General features: G+C 40.5%; 2 protein-coding genes across 3 annotated transcripts; one reads left to right on the top strand and one right to left on the bottom strand.

The window, feature by feature from the left end:
* Positions 1–297: 297 nt before the first annotated feature.
* FAM104A (family with sequence similarity 104 member A) lies at positions 298–8,107 on the bottom strand. The gene is made up of 3 exons (XM_039325364.1): positions 7,863–8,107; positions 5,267–5,363; positions 298–960 (listed from the first exon to the last, which is right to left on the bottom strand). The coding sequence occupies exons 1-3, from the start codon at positions 8,090–8,092 to the stop codon at positions 712–714; spliced, it is 576 nt and encodes a 191-aa protein (XP_039181298.1). The 5' UTR covers positions 8,093–8,107; the 3' UTR covers positions 298–711.
* Positions 8,108–8,203: 96 nt separating this feature from the next.
* Positions 8,204–16,640, top strand: CUNH17orf80 (chromosome unknown C17orf80 homolog). 2 transcript variants are annotated; one of them, XM_039325362.1, is made up of 5 exons: positions 8,204–8,392; positions 9,777–11,216; positions 13,305–13,385; positions 13,539–13,655; positions 14,187–16,640. In XM_039325362.1, exons 2-5 carry the CDS (start codon positions 9,785–9,787, stop codon positions 14,228–14,230), a joined length of 1,674 nt encoding a protein of 557 aa, XP_039181296.1. In that variant the 5' UTR covers positions 8,204–8,392; positions 9,777–9,784; the 3' UTR covers positions 14,231–16,640. The 2 variants fall into 2 exon arrangements, with proteins under 2 accessions (XP_039181296.1, XP_039181297.1); XM_039325363.1 differs by having other exon boundaries at positions 8,214–8,392; positions 9,777–10,796; positions 14,187–16,639.

The raw sequence follows: 16,640 nt of genomic DNA, 5'->3' as shown, positions 1-16,640 counted from the left end.
AACCCCCATTTTAGCCCGAAGCTCAGGGTTTAAATGTCTTGTACAACTAATCAGATCATGTAAAAATGCAAGATATGCAGTTTAGGCAGCTGAAGTTATTAACTGATTATTTTCTTTAAACAGCCGGTATAATTAAGTCTATGACCAATGGAAAAGAGTATGTGTGTTTGTGTGTGTAATAAGGAAGCAATTGTTTACACTCGAAGTAATAGAAACTCCCATTCTATCTCGTGGGAGTGTTTTTTAAGTGGCCTTAACACATAGTGACTTAACTTTTTAAAAGAGTAAGTTACCATAAAACATATTCACTATTTATTGAAATTAAAAAAAAAACTTATAAAACTAAACACAAGTGTTGGAAAGGATTTTACATAAAGCATCGGTTACTAATAAACAGACTGAGAAGTCGGACTGGACTCATTACGCACTCCTATAATACAGAGGTGGACTCTTAGGCTTATCCCAACACATCAGCTCTCCACCTTCAACCAGTCTCCAGAAGAATCCTATAAAAATTACTCCAAAGCTCCCTTTGCATTGCAACGATGCAGCAAACCACAAGTAAACAACTACCTGTTAACCTGTCATTCCAAATACAGATTGAAAAGGCAACAGGCATTTTGTGCAATTTTAACAATTTCTTTTTTTTAAAGTTGAAATATCACACAGTGCTGTCCCCCTTCACAGAAGGCAGAGAGCTGCTTAGGCTCATCATGTTGGGGGACGGCCCCTGTTCTGTAAGCTGTGGAAGTGCGCCTCCTTCAGGATCTGGTTGATGTGGAAGTAAGGACCTTGGCATAGTGCAGATGGCTCATGGAAAGACTGAGGGGGCGTCACGGGACTTGATCCTGGCATTATCTGGGGTAAGCTGGAGTCTGTCCCAGTAGCTCTGTCAGGACTGCTTATGTTGCTGCTGCTGCTGCTATAGCTGCTGGTACTGCCACTCTCACTGCTGGAAGACTGTGGAACAAAGACACACAGGGAGGCTGGTCATCATAACTCGTAAAAAACAACTTTATATCTCAAGCAGACATTTTTCTGGAGAGTTCTCCTAGCACCAAAAATCATTCTGTTTCTATGGGAAAACATTGCAATAAGCAAGTTAAACATCCAACTCCACCAATACAAACTAAGTTGCTGTACTTTCAATTCCGCTAGGAAGAAAACCTGCCTTGTCACAAACTCCTGGTGTCATATTTATACTTTCAAATATTCAATAATGTTCCCATAATTGATCTGAGGCTGAAATTTAACAGTCATAAGCACCATACTATGTTAAGTATAAAACTGAATTGAACTTAGGGTCTGTCTGTCTGTCTATCCATCTATCACTGTTATCTCCCACTGTAAACATCTGATGAAGCAAAGTACAGTTGATTCCTCAACAGATTGTCCTTGCTACCATGTTTGTTAAGCCACAATGGGGGATTTTAAAGCTGAATTCAAGTAGTTAATGTTTAATTGCACTTTCACACAAATAGAACATGTTAAAAGCTGCACTAAAATAATGTTCCTTGATGGTATATAAATTATGTTTAACACCAAAAGGATTCATTCATGCACATACATAATGCCAGCTGCCAGGAAGGCAACAAGCACCTCCCTTGTAGCCAGAGAGAATTCCAGCTGCCTGCCTCATTCCCTCATTCTTGTAATTTTCATAACTCTCCTACCTACTAAGCAATGGCCAAATGGCCACATCAGAGAAAACCAAGGTGAAAAATACTATCTGGATTAACACATCACAGTGAGCCATAATGGGACTCTCTTTGCTTTATTTAAATTCAGGTAATGAAGTTACAGATACCATTTTGCTGCTGTTCAAGACACTAGACCCGAATATGAACATACAATGAAGTTCTGGTGAAAATCGCTTTGAAAGGTGCCTTGTGTAGAGCAAGAAAACAAATGCATATATTCAAAAATATTTGAAAGAAAAGTCTACGAATCAACACGAAATGCAAAAGGAGAATTTATTTTAATGTGAAAACTAACAAACCAAAGAATATGCTTGGTCCTAAGTGGGTCACTATACTGCATTTTATTCCTAGTTGGCGGAATATTAGTAATCGTGCATGAGTTTCCAAGTTAATCTCTAGAGATCCTTTTTGGAAGAGAATAGTGCAAACATACAAAGACTGGCTTTCTTTTCACATCAAGCCTGGCAGGTGGAAGGAGATGGCAGGGGAGGCTTGTGCCACCCAGTTATGGCGCAAGCCATGGGAGAATTGGAGAAGGAGGTGGCTGCTGATGGGTAGGTGATCTGCGGGGCAAAGCGAGGGTGGCCAGGACCAAAGAAAGCCCCTCCGGTGGTGGATGCAGCTGTTGCGCAGCGGGGGCAGAGGCTTTCACTGTCACTCCCCTTGGCTCCGAAATGGTGGAGGGGCACCGGGTAAGGCAACCGAGCCTCTACCGCCCATCCTCCGTAGCATGGCAATCCGGCTTGGGAGGGAAATAAAAGGAAAGGGGCGGGCAGTTCGGTCATTGAATGGGCGGGGGGAAGTCACTTGGGGGAGTGGCCTGGCTACAGGGGCCTGAGGTAAGCGGTCACCTCAACTTTGTGGAGGTGGTGGCACCGGTGTAACATGCACTCTGCTGCCTTGTTGCAGCCACAAGCAATCAGACAGTGGGACGGAGTGGGCGAGCTCTTAACTAGAGCTTATTTTCTGGGTGGGTCTTATTTTCAGGGAAACACGATAGTTTGGTGACACTTGCATATTATGTTTCTCTGAATGTTGGCAACATCACAATAATTGATAAATTTGGGAGAAAATCTGTAAATCTGACCTTCTAGCTAATGTGAATAAGATGAGAAAGTACTACAACAAATAGTTCGGCCATTCAGGCATACGAATACATAAGAATGGATATTGGTGTGTATCCACGTAAAAAAGGTCTGTTGAAAAGTGTGAGTGCTTTGCTTCTGATGAATACAAGAAAATTAATGAAAAAGGTAACAAGAGTTGTGAATGTGGGATAGATCCTTTTCTGCAGAACCAACAGCGAACCTTGAGAAACAATGGAAATTTTTAAAAAATCCAAAGCAGCAAATGTTATAATAGAACAAATACGTGAAGAGAAAATACAAATCCAATATGAGAAGTACTAGAGACAGATCAATCCCCCAACTGACAAAGACATAAGGAAAGATTTGAAAACAGCTTGTAACAGATGGAGGAGAAATATGTTACAGTGCCCAAGAATAATATGCAGTTATGCTAATAAGATCCACAAAAAAGGACTCATGAGGGAATGAAGTGAATTTTAGATAAGCTATATGATGCAAGGATTACAGAATACAAGGAATACAGAACTGAAAATTAATGTACTTAAAATCCAGGTATTTGTTGGTATATGTTTGACAAAGAAACAGTGAAATTGTGCACCCTGATGAAATATTTACTAAGGAAGGGATAATGGAAAAAATTAAAAGCAAATATTGGTAGAAAGACAATAGGAAAAGGATAGTACCTGATCAACTGCAAGGTACACTTGTCAAAAGAAGCAAAAAATGATTGTATAGAAGAGCTTATCAAGAAAGGGAACATCATAATAGAATGCATGTAAAAAAAAAATACCCCAGCCACAGAAAGCATTCACACTCTCCACTAATAGGATAATATATTAACTGCCAAAGCAAAACTACAGTGGGGCAAAAAAGTATCTAGTCAGCCACCAATTGTGCAAGTTCTCCCACTTAAAAAGATGAGAGAGGCCTGTAATTGTCATCATAGGTACTGTAGACCTCAACTATGAGAGACAAAATGAGAAAACAAATCCAGACAATCACATTGTCTGATTTGGAAAGAATTTATTTGCAAATTATAGTGGAAAATAAGTATGTGGTCACCTACAAACAAGCAAGATTTCTGGCTCTCACAGACCTGTAACTTCTTCTTTAAGAGGCTCCTCTGTCCTCCACTCATTACCTGTATTAATGGCACCTGTTTGAACTTGTTATCAGTATAAAAGACACCTGTCCACAACCTCAAACAGTCACACTCCAAACTCCACTATGGTGAAGACCAAAGAGCTGTCGAAGGACACCAGAAACAAAATTGTAGACCTGCACCAGGCTGGGAAGACTGAATCTGCAATAGGCAAGCAGCTTGGTGTGAAGAAATCAACTGTGGGAGCAATAATTAGAAAATGGAAGACATACAAGACCACTGATAATCTCCCTCAATCTGGGGCTCCACGCAAGATCTCACCCTGTGGGGTCAACATGATCACAAGAACGGTGAGCAAAAATCCCAGAACCACACGGGGGGACCTAGTGAATACCTGCAGAGAGCTGGGACCAACGTAACAAAGGCAACCATTAGTAACACACTACGCCACCAGGGACTCAGATCCTGCAGTGCCGGACATGTCCCCCTGCTTAAGCCAGGACATGTCCGGGCCTGTCTGAAGTTTGCTAGAGAGCATTTGGATGATCCAGAAGAGGATTGGGAGAATGTCCTATGGTCAGATGAAATCAAAGTAGGACTGTTTGGTAGAAACACAACTCGTCGTGTCTGGAGGAAAGAGAATGCTGAGTTGCATCCAAAGAACACCATACCTACTGTGAAGCATGGGGGTGGCAACATCATGCTTTGGGGCTGTTTCTCTGCAAAGGGACCAGGACGACTGATCCGTGTACAGGAAAGAATGAATGGGGCCATGTATCGTGAGATTTTGAGTGCAAACCTCCTTCCATCAGCAAGGGCATTGAAGATGAAACGTGGCTGGGTCTTTCAGCATGACAATGATCCCAAACATACCGCCAGGCAATGAAGGAGTGGCTTCGTAAGAAGCATTTCAAGGTCCTGGAGTGGCCTAGCCAGTCTCCAGATCTCAACCCCATAGAAAACCTTTGGAGGGAGTTGAAAGTCTGTGTTGCCCAGCGACAGCCCCAAAACATCACTGCTCTAGAGGAGATCTGCATGGAGGAATGGGCCAACATACCAGCAACAGTGTGTGCCAACCTTATGAAGACTTACAGAAAACATTTGACCTCTGTCATTGCCAACAAAGGATATATAACAAAGTATTGAGATGAACTTTTGATATTGACCACATACTTATTTTCCACCATAATTTGCAAATAAATTCTTTCCAAATCAGACAATGTGATTGTCTGGATTTGTTTTCTCATTTTGTCTCTCATAGTTGAGGTCTACCTATGATGACAATTACAGGCCTCTCTCATCTTTTTAAGTGGGAGAACTTGCACAATTGGTGGCTGACTAAATACTTTTTTGCCCCACTGTATATTCAATCTTACCTCTGTATCCCAAGAATCCTGAAAGACAGCATTTCGGCTACCACGTTTAGTTTCTGGAACAGGCCCATCCTCCTCTGTGCCATTTCGTCTCCTCTTCCTGCAGCAAAAATTAGAGAGTGGTAGAGTTAACTCCGTATACTTGTGGAAGACAAAAGCACAGTTAACACAGTTTAAAATTATTCATTTTTTTTAATCTGCTCATTGCTACAAAGACATCAGCCATTAAGCCCAGAAGAAAGCCATATCAAAAGGTGCAATTCATCCTGTAAAGCATCTTTCATTATCCTATGCTAATAGGATAATTGAAAATCATGCACAAATTAAGAATTTAAACCTCATCTAGATGCTTAGGAATCTCAATGAGGACTCAAAAGAATCATCTCAGCAGCAACCATTTTTAAAAGAAATGTATCCTGAATGTCTGGCAATGAAAAATAGTTTCAGGTAGTTCTCAACTTACAACCATTTAATGATTATTCAAAATTACTACAGCACTAAAAAAAGTGACTTATGACGGTTTTTCCCACTTACAACCGTTGCAGTATTTCTGTGGTCATAGTAACAAAATTTGGATGCTTGGCAACTGGCTCATATTTGTGATGGTTGCAGTATCTTGGGGTCATGTGATCACCTTTTGCTATCTTCAAACAAGCAAAGTTAATGGGGAAGCCAGATTCGCTTAACAACCATGTTACTAACAACTGCAGTGATTCGCTTAACAATTGTGGCAAGAGATGTCATAAAATGGAGCAAAACTCACTTAACTGTTTTGCCTAGCAACAAAAACTTTGGGCTCAATTGCAGTCATAATTTCAGGACTACCTGTATATTTCTCAACCTAATGGTCTTCTATTAGATTATCAGGATTTATTTTGTCAAAAATGTCAGCAATTCAAGACAGGTATAAGTGTTATTTTAAGTCCAAAGCAACCACATTATTTTGAGAAAATGTCTTTTTAAATGAGCATAAGTTCTGTATGGATGGTCTTTAAGATGTCCATTGTTAAAGACGATGCTCAAAAGCACTCATATATTTCATACAATATTTCATACAATATTTCAGCAAGGTTCACAAAACGAGGATTATTCATAAATATTCTTTAGATACTTTAAAAAAAGATTGACACAAGTTGAAAAGTTAACACTAGAGCAGGGGTGTCAAACTGTCGGCCCACAAGCCGGACGCATCATCCGGAAGCCACACCTACCCCATTGCCGGCAATGGCAAAACCGTCCCGATATGTTGCGTGATGTCATGTGACATCACAAGTTTGACATGTTTGCACTACAGCCTTGAAAGGTATGGCAGAGATATAAAAAAAACATGTTGATCTGTTTATTCAGTCCTTCAGTTTGGGGGTATCCCTCTGTTTTGTTTATATAGTTCTTGTATGAGAATATTTTTTTCTAAGTAAGATATTGTAATTTTGTAAAATATTTTGTTTTCCAATTATGAACATTAACTCTTACATATTGAATAGACCCAATGTCTATTTTTTCTGGGATTTCTCCAAATATGATACCAGGATGATGATTTCTGTCAAGCTGTACAAAATCTTACTATCAGACAATGAACCAATAAAGCAGTTTATTGTGATTTGCAACAGACTTCAGGCTTTGACAGAAATGCATTTACAAGTATTACACAGATGGGCTTATACCAACATGTACACGTTCTCATAAATAACACCAGAGTAGCACAGCAGCTAAATATGTATACTTAGGATTCCATTGCAAGCCTATGAGCCATATCTCCTTTTTTAATCTCATCAACTCAGCCATAAATTCACTAGATGGCTTTTAGAAAAATTACAAAGCCTTTCTATATTCGAAGTTTTACAATAGGGTAACTTTGTAATAATTCAAGGCCCGTTTTACAAGGCCTTGAAGAATGGCTGAGAAGGCTGTTAAGAGATATGATTAGCTTCTGAGAAACTTCAGGGTCAAATTTCTATTCTGCCAGCAAATTGACAGAAGGATCTTGGCTCGAGCACAGTTTCTTGATGTAATCTACCTGTTAGTGTTCCTGCAAAGAAAATAAAAAAATATAGAGCATATACCAGCCTAAATTGCTTCAAGGAAAATTAAAATAGAAACATCAAAAAAGAAAAAAAAAGAAAAGAAGCCGTTCAAAGCACGACCAAAATTGCACAGTTTTTTACAAGGATTTTTACAAGGAAATAAATAAATAAAGCGGAAAATGCGAGGGGCCTATTTAACCCGCCGGGCCGAACCTCGTCGAAAACGAGCCCGGCCCACGTTAATCCTCAGCCTTTCCCATCGCGTTTGTACCCCACTTCCCCGACTCCCCGGCTACAAGGAGGGCGAGGCCCCGGCAGGTTGGCGATTGGGGAAACGGTCGCTCCGACAACCGAGGACAGCACTAAGATTTCCGGCCACAGTCGCAGCTGACGCGAAGGCTCGAGGCAACATCATCCACAGCAATGACAACACAATCGCCTTCACAGGAGCCCGTCCGCTCGCCCGGCCTCCCCGGCGCTCGGGCCCTGCTCTGAGCTGATCGCCTTCGCTCTCGGCGTTTTCCCCCCCCGCCCCCTACCAACCGCAGCCATCCCTTTTTTTCCCCCTCGCTCACCTCTGTCTCGCTCCTCGTTCACTGGGCAGCGGCCCCCGGCAACTCATGGCCGGACTGGGCCGGTCCGCTGTCGGATCCCAAGCAGCGAGGACAGAAGGCCCCGCGATCCGCCTCCCAACAACCTTTCCCCGCCCCCCCCTTCCCTTCTTCTCTTGCAGAGTCCGCAAGCGCGTGGGCAGCGCAGCAGGACCGCCTCCGGCCAGGGAGACGCTCTCGCCTTGATTGCGCATTGGCGGTGCGGCCCCGACGCCGTGACTCTAGAGCGCATGTGCGTAAGGCGACGGGTCACGCACGGGGCGCATGCTCTTTCATCAAACTTGCCTCGGTCTCCGCTCGGGAGTTAAGGTCAAAGGTTTCGATTCCGCCGGAGGCGCGTTTGTCGTTTTTCAACGCTGGATTCTCAAATTGCTGGTTTGACCGGAAGCCGCCGATCACAGTTGTGTCGCTGATTCGAGTTCAGCATGGTTTCCTCCTGAGTAAATCTTTTTCGCATGCGGCTTCTTATTCCCAGGAGAGAACCTTACTTCTGGGTAAGCATATGTGGGATTAAACGATTTTGCCTCAGAAGGGAAGTGATGGATCGGGGCTTATTTCCGAGTAAATGACCCTAGGTTCCCTCTGGCTAAGCCATTGGCTTCAAGGCAGAGCTCTCACCTGGAAGAAATCTATCCTCCCCCCCCCCACTCCCCTTAAATTGCTGCCTTTTAGGATGGCGATGAGCGAGAGGAGCGACAGTTTAACTGAGGCAAACTTTAAGCGGAGGAATGAATTTATTTTTAAAAGTTTGTCTAGTTGGGAAATATTTCTGCTGTCTGCATCGTGATGGGGATCTGTGACGCTGATTTTTGCCAGTAGACAGAGACTGGATCATAGGTTTCTATTGAGGAATTTCTGATTTAAGCATTATTATTATTATTATTATTATTATTATTATTTATTATATCCTTTTAAAATATATAACTCAAGACTACAAACATACCCCAAAGTCCAGCCTCCTAGGTTCCCCAAAACAACAACCTTGTGAGGTAGGTTGGGCTGCGAGAGAATTATAGACCCAAAGTCTCCAAGATGGCTTTCATGCCTAAGAGAGTCCCAGAACTCCCTTTTATTACTTTTATTTGTTTAACCATACAAGAAGTTCAAAATTTGAAAACACGTGTTTAAAATAATCATAAAACCATCTTTTTAAACAAAAACCATCTTTTTAAATAGTGAAATGTTTTAACTATATTCTTCAAAATGAGCTCTATTTTTCTTTTTTGAAATCAGCTTTTCTAATCCAATATGCTATGAAATATCCCTTCAGTTTCATATAACCAAGAACCACATCAATTCCATGGTACGTAGCAGTTTCAAAGAGCCACATGGTAAAGGAATTGTACCAGTAACTGCCAGTTAACTGAAAGAGCCTACAATACTTTATCTCATTTAGCTGTACAGCGCTATTAATTCAGCCACAGGACTTTGTTCTTTAGGTTCTTCCAAATGATTGATCCTTGTGCTTCTAGGTAAAATATATTAATATGAATTCTAGCAGTAGTACAGTGCCCTATTTGTGATAGGTCAATAGCACATAAAAATACTATAGATGATGGTAGGAATTGTGTTCTTTAAAATCTGTTTTAATAGAAGATGGAAGAAATGTTTTACACTTACAGCATTAAAATATGAACACATGCTTTGTAGTATTTCTATAGTGTATACTTATGCACTATTTTGCACTATAGTACCTGAATGAAAAATGAAAAGACCAGATGTGTTGAAAAAAAATCAGGCAATGATTTCTGTCATTGAACCATTCTGTATTCTTGGCACAAGTTCTAACTGGTGTTAAACATTTCCCAAATTTTCATCCATGCAAGTTTTTCTTACTCTGCCTGTTCTTCCAATCTCTGGTTCCATTTTCTTTTTCAGGCAGAAAAATGACTGGCAACTCACCACAAATGCAAATCTGCCCCTACTGCAAAAAGCAGTTTAAACGTCTCAAGTCTCACCTACCTCACTGTAAGATGGCAGATAGTGAAGATTCAAGAGAAGCTTTGCCTCTCTTCAGAAAAGCCTGTGATTCTGTTACATCTGAGCAGCTAAATACTGAGAAAAAGAAATGGCAGATCCAAAGCTTAGAAACTCCCCCCAAAGAAGAAAGCAAAAAAAGTAAAACTAACTTGGTTACAAAAAAAGGAAGAAGAAAAAATATTGGAGTAATGGGAGCAATTGTAAACAGTGGTCTGCCTGAAGAAAAGCAAATTAAAAGTACTAGTGAAAAGTCACCTCAAACAAGGGAGAATAAAAAAACTTCAGAAGAGCTTTCAGCAGCAGTAGATAAAAAGCTGTTTCTAAAGATAAACCTGCCAGAGAAATTATCCACAGTCGAAAAAACCAGTAGAACCCCTTTACCTCAAGAAGAAATTATACCTACCAGTAGTCTTAATTTAGAATCACTGATACAAAGTGGAAAAGCCACTTCAGAGCCACAGCAGAAACCCTGTGTAAAACAGAAACAGAACATAAAGTCGTCGGTAGAGCAGAGTGTGTCCCTTTCAACTAATAATTTCATTGAGAGTCTTCAACCAGTTCCTCAAGAACTTGGTGACAGAATAGAACAAATCACTGCTTCTCATCATGTGACAGCATTAGAAAACAGATGTGAATCCTCTGGTCATAATAGCCTGTTAAATGAAAGTATCCTTGATAACAGTAAGGCAGGACAAAGGCCTCTGAAATCAGTGTCAGGAGGAGCAAGCATTGCCCTGACCAACAGGCAGCAAATTATTACAGGCAGTGTGGACAAGAAGAGCATTTTAGAACTTGAAGGAAATGTCAAAAATGGAAACACAGAAAATGACATGTCCAAAATTAAAGCATGCACATCACAGGACCATGTTGTGGACAACTATGGAAGGGTTACCAGAGGTCCAGTCCACTTGTTTAAAAGTAAGTTAGATGCAAATTCTTTATTTCTCAAAGCAGAGGATTATCCTAAGGAACACCTCATTGATCCAGATCTTAAGCCTAAAGTGTATCCCACATTCACAGAAGTTCTCAGAGCAACGGGAGTTGATAAAACTTCTACTAGCCACTTAAGTGCTTTGGAGAAAAATACTGATTTATGCCCAAGAGCCACTGAGACAAAAGAAGGTAAAAAATCAGTGATGGGTTTAAGAAAACCCTCACCCCAAGAGTTAGAAATGACTACTTCTCCAGAACAAAGCATACAAGTATCTGCATTAGGACTGGAGTGGTTCACTGAACTGTACCCCAATTACCAGAAGCTGGGCTTATTTTTAGAGAGACAGTCACAATGGGATGCCAAAATATCAGAAGCTCACATTCTGTTTTGTGACAATCACAAAGGTAAAAGTTGTTAATCATACAGAATTTTAAAAAAGGAGTATAGCTGCCCAATAGATTGGTTCAAATGGATATTAATTCATGTATGGGTTATGCTCTAAGACAGGGGTGTTAAACTTGCAACGTCACATGACGTGTTGCGACGTATCGCAACTTTTTTTCCCGTTACTGGCAATGGGGTGGACGCGCTTTTGGCATGACGCATTCAGTCCGCAGGCCGGCAGTTTGACACCCCTTCTCTAAGAGAAACAAATACTAATGCGCATAGTATTAATTACTGTTTGATAGAATCGGTATGTTCTGTGAGGCATATTTAATTTCAGTTTGTCAGTTAGCCTAAATTGAATTCATTGTGCAAATGCAGACAGACTAGGACATTCTTTGAAATAGCATATTTTTTCAAAGGAATCGAGAGTAACAAGAGTATATACTACAAGATACATGTTTTTTTACAAATTGAAGTTACCATGACTATCTGAGATTTGCAGAACTCCTTTTAATTGAGGCTTACTGAAAGAGGCTGAAAATGTTATTCTCAGCCTTCTCCTTGAGAGATGGAATGGCTATTAAATTAGATGCATGTGTAATATAACTGTATAGTGTCTATTTTCACTTTTTTGCCTCATATATAGCGGAATACCTATATGCCCAGAAGCATTCTCACTTTGGCTATCTGTAGAATCTGTAAAAAAAAGTCCTTAGAAATGTATTGAGATCTTTTATGGGTAATACATAATGCTGTGTTTCAGAGTAATATCCTTTATCACCTCCTAGTGCAAAATTAAGACGTGAAAATTGAATCCTGGGAATCAAATGTTGTTCATTTCTGGAATATACAGGCACGCCAAAATAAATAATAATAAAATAAATCCTAAAACAACCTATAGATAGAATAATATTTTACACATCTGGAATATATTTATAAGGTATTGCAAACTCTGCTCTGTTTGATGCATTGTGCTAGATCAGGGGTCTTCAAACTTTGCAACTTTAAGACTTGTGGACTTCAATTCCCAGAATTCCTCAGCCAGGCAGGCTAAGGCATTCTGGAGTTGAAGTTCACAAGTCTTAAAAGCTGCCAAGTTTGAAGACCCCTGTGCTAGACCAAAGCATATTTATCCATGACTTATTAAACAATCTATCATTGTTTGTGCTATCAGCACTTGCCAAACCAAAGCCACACAAGCCACATTGTAGCTTGACATAGCATAGTCAACTAGTCACTCTTTTTCCTGCTTACAGAGATGGCAGATTTGTAGAAAAAGCCACTTTATGTGGGTTGTAATGTACAAAACTGAGAATCAGATAATGTTGGTTTAATTACAAGATTAAATATTTGTTTGTATTTAGTTTTTTTTTAACCAGTTATGTTACAAGAAAACAAGAGACCTTTCTTTTTCCTGCCAAAATGTTCTGCTCTGTTGTTGCCCTGCAAAGAACAACATGAAAGTGGTTTGTGTTTAGACATCCTGCTTTCTATATGTGCAGGTCACTTTTATTCATAAAAATATCCTTTTGCTCAGCTAGTCTTTTGAGCATAAAATGGAATATACTGGAAGTACTTTAATTTTTAAATAGAACTGCCCTATCAAAACACTGTTTTTAAGCCCAAACAGGCAGATTTGCATTTTAGGTAGAACATTTCATGCTTACGACAAATTATAACGAAACAAAACTTTTAATTGTAAAGGGCAATTTAATCTCAGTTTTTACACCAAGCTTGCTTTTGCTGTTTTATGCAAGGTAGGATATTTTAATTTAAAGATTATCTTGCAAGCGAACATACTGCTTTCTGCATCCTCACCAACTAGGAGGCCCATGCAGTGTTCAGAATGAAGGTTAAATCCTGGAATCATAGTCTATTCACTGATAATCCATTTTCTTATTCAGTTGAACCCAAAATAAATCTTATGTATTCCCATGTACATTATAGTTTGCTTTTGAGGGAAGCCCCAAATATTCTACCAGGAGACACTACCGTACATTGGTGTCCCTGAGAAGAAATGAAAACAGGTGTTACAGTCAACCTTGGAAAGTTGCAAAGAGGGCTTGCATAAAATGAAAATCAACATGTAGCTGTTCTGTCTCCAGTTCCTCTGGCAGAAAAGAATCTAAAGGATATCAAACCTCAGGGTCTGTCTCCACAGGGGATACTTGGAGCAACATTCAGAGGTGAGAGCAAGTTACACTCTGCTTTGAAATGGGTAAAAGCTTTATTATAACAACCATGGGCTAGCAGGGGAAGATGGCTGGACTGTAGCTCTTGTTGTGAATGATAAAGGGTTTCGCTTGTGCCTCACGAAACCTCTTGTTGTTCTTAAATAGCCTGGAATAGATACTTCAATAGGAACATCAGTGTGAAAAAGCATGGATTCCCTGGGATTTCTTTGCTGCTGCTGGGCTTGTGTACCCTCGGCTATGCCTGGAGACATGATCACATTAGTAAGTGTTTCTTCCTTCGTGTTTACAGTTTTCTCCGAGAAATGGATTATGCGGGTGTTGGTGGGCTTGGACTGGGAATGGGTTAAGCCCGTATTTGTCAGTGGCTGGATTTGACTCTAACCCCTCTAGTTATTAGTTGATTTTTAAAAGCCGTGTTTTTTAAGTTATAGTTTGTTGAATAGGGGTAGATTTATACATTTAGAAAAAACAAGTCATCATTTAAAAACTGCAAGTATTGATTCCTAAGCCAAACCTAAACAAATCACATAGCTTTGTGTGGTGTGTAAAAAAAAATTGTTTGATTTCTTTTACTGCACGAGTGGATAACTGTTCTTACACAACACTCTCACAGTACAGAGTTATGCTATTAGTGGAGTTTACTCCCAACATTGGACTGGTGCGTTAGGTATTTATATTTATTTGAATATTAGGAAAAATCAGCAGGGAAGTTACATTGATGTAGATATGTGTGTGCATCAATGCATGTCATTATTATCATATTTCTTTTTTTTTCTGCTCCTTTTGCTGAAGAATATAAGCAGAGGAAATACACTGATGAAGATACAACAATATAAATATAAGACTTGTGTCTAGTGCTCAATCATGGACGTTACCTTGGGTCTGGCCAGTAAAGTGGATATTACCAGTCACTGCAGAAGTTACATGAAAACATTTTGATAGTAACTTGGCATCTCTTTAGAAAAGGTAATCTGTCATATTGTAGATATTTTTTGCTGATAAAAAAAAAAACTTTCTGTAATCCTGCCATTTCTTGGGCAGGATCTGATGTCCATTTTGCAGCGTTATTTGAGATTCCCTTTCATCTGTGGAGTGTAACCTAGTGGAGACAGTGCTCTCTGGAATGCCTTCTGACACCTGGGGAGCTCAGTTCAGGTCCTTCCTGGATCCTGCAAGTGCTGGGAGTGGAAAAACACTCAAGACATCCCAGTAGGATACATTAGGGCTTGATTTTCTCCCCTGTCCTGTTAAACTTTTGTGTGAAACTTCTGGGAGAGATCCTCCTTTGGGTTTGGGTAAGGTGCCATCAGTATGCTGTTGACCCTGGAAGCTTAATGGGAAGTATTGTGGAAGTCCTGACTTAAATGGAACAAAGCCAACTAAATTGAAACCCAGCAAGACAAGAGTTATTGTTTTTTCTTTTATTGTGAGGCAGGTGGTTCCTTACATAGTCAGGCTGCAAGCCCTTTTTAGCTTTGAATTCTGAAACCAACGTTTTGAACTACATAGATGTAGAAAATGATTGCCAACTAATGCAGATCTTTATATTCTAGAGTAAACTTCATTGTTTTCATCTAGCTCAGTGGTTCTCAACCTTTCTAATGCCATGACCCCATAATATAGTTCCCCATGTTGTGGTGACCCCCAAGTGGGTGTGGCCACCAATAAGAGGGAGTAGGACAGCTAGGGAAAAGGGAAAAAAATGGCGGACAGCGTGGTTTGGCGACCCCCGTGAAATGGTCATTCGACCCCAAATGGGGTCCCGACCCACAGGTTGAGAACCACTGATCTAGCTGCTACGGACTGAACTTTTCACCTACTTTACAAGTTCAGTTGTATATTCGGTGTTTTGTAATGACCTCAGTATTACGTAACCAAAATGTAACTCTTTGTTGCTAAATCAGATTTTTTTTAGGAGTGGCTATTGTATAAATAGAGACCTTACTATTGCTGGCCCCTTGAAAGACCAGGCACAATACTGAATCAAAGAACGCCCCCATCTGCAATTAGCAATAGCAAATACCGTACTTTCCGGCGTATAAGACTTTCGCAAGCTTTAAAATTGGCGCCAAAGTCGGGGGTTGTCTTATACGCCGAGTCATCTTATACGCCAGAAATAACGGTAGTTTCCGGCATATAAGACGACTTTCTAGGCATGCGACTCGGCGCCGAAGACGGGGGTCGTCTTATACGTCGGGTCGCCTTATACGCCGGAATATACAGTAATTCAAATCAAGAGAGTCAAGCCAAACTTTCAGCTAACCCTCAGTATTAGCATTTTGTGGAATTCATTTAGGTCTGTTCTTTATTTCAGCTTATTATTTTGCTCAGGCAACCTGTCAGCCACTTTCTTGTATTAAATTTTGAAAAATGAGATAATACTTGGGTCCAGATGACCTCTCCCAGCAGCTTCCTGTAGCCATTAAATAAGAAAATGCTTCCAGAGGATTCTATCTTTGTTTCCAACCAACTAAAGTTTGTATTGCAATTGTTAGCCCAGCTGAAATGAGTTCATTTCAAGGTTCATTGTAGCCCAAATATCCGTATCATTCAGCTAAAGGTTTGAGATAAATGTATTTGGGGAAGAACGGAATCCATCTTCAGATACAGAAAAGGCATCATTTTTCACTGTATTTGAAGGTCAAGTGCGTTCCAGCACTTTATTACCACCTACTATCTGGCCCATTACTTGCTTCCCACTCAGTTGTCACAATGCATCAATGTTAGCACCAGTGAGCATCTTACAAACAAAGCAGTGCAAATTTGGCCTGTACAGCACAATATTTGGTTGTCTCTCTGACTACTTGAATGGTCAGATGGTTTTTCTAATGGCAGGGTGTTTCAATGGTTCATTGAAAGAAATTGATTGAGCAAGATAGCCACCTAGCTAAGGCCTGCATCAAGCAAGAATCACTACCCTCAGGGTAAGAGGGGATGGGAAGAGGCACCTCAGGAGACCCTCTGGGCAGTGCTTTCCCTGCCTGCCATCTGTTAGCTCAGAAATGTGGTCGATTCTGTCTCAGGGATATCTTGAAGAATTTGCTGTTTATATCGGGCCTCCCACACAAACGAGACGAGAATGCATGCAAATCTAGCCGACTACATGGCTGAGTTGCCTTGAAGCAAGATGGGCAGTGAATAATTTTATAATATACCGTATATGCCGGCGTATAAGACGACTTCCGGAAGCGCTAAACTCGGCGCCAAAGACGGGGGTCGTCTTATACGCCGAGTCGTCTTATACAC

This window comes from Crotalus tigris, unplaced genomic scaffold (genome assembly GCF_016545835.1).
Source record: "Crotalus tigris isolate CLP2741 ecotype Arizona unplaced genomic scaffold, ASM1654583v1 scf7180000024337.5909745, whole genome shotgun sequence".
NCBI lineage: Eukaryota > Metazoa > Chordata > Lepidosauria > Squamata > Viperidae > Crotalus > Crotalus tigris.
This window is presented reverse-complemented; position numbering and strand designations above follow the sequence as displayed.

Excerpts from the sequence above, each read along its gene's own strand:
- FAM104A (XM_039325364.1), bottom strand. The coding sequence starts at position 8,092 with ATGCGCAATCAAGGCGAGAGCGTCTCCCTGGCCGGAGGCGGTCCTGCT. Across the intron at positions 5,364-7,862 it reads GAACGAGGAGCGAGACAGAG|GAAGAGGAGACGAAATGGCA; the intron begins GTGAGCGAGGGG and ends TTTTTGCTGCAG. Across the intron at positions 961-5,266 it reads AGGATTCTTGGGATACAGAG|TCTTCCAGCAGTGAGAGTGG; the intron begins GTAAGATTGAAT and ends TTTGTTCCACAG.
- CUNH17orf80 (XM_039325362.1), top strand. The coding sequence starts at position 9,785 with ATGACTGGCAACTCACCACAAATGCAAATCTGCCCCTACTGCAAAAAG. Across the intron at positions 11,217-13,304 it reads GTTTTGTGACAATCACAAAG|TTCCTCTGGCAGAAAAGAAT; the intron begins GTAAAAGTTGTT and ends TTCTGTCTCCAG. Across the intron at positions 13,656-14,186 it reads CTGGAGACATGATCACATTA|AATATAAGCAGAGGAAATAC; the intron begins GTAAGTGTTTCT and ends CTTTTGCTGAAG.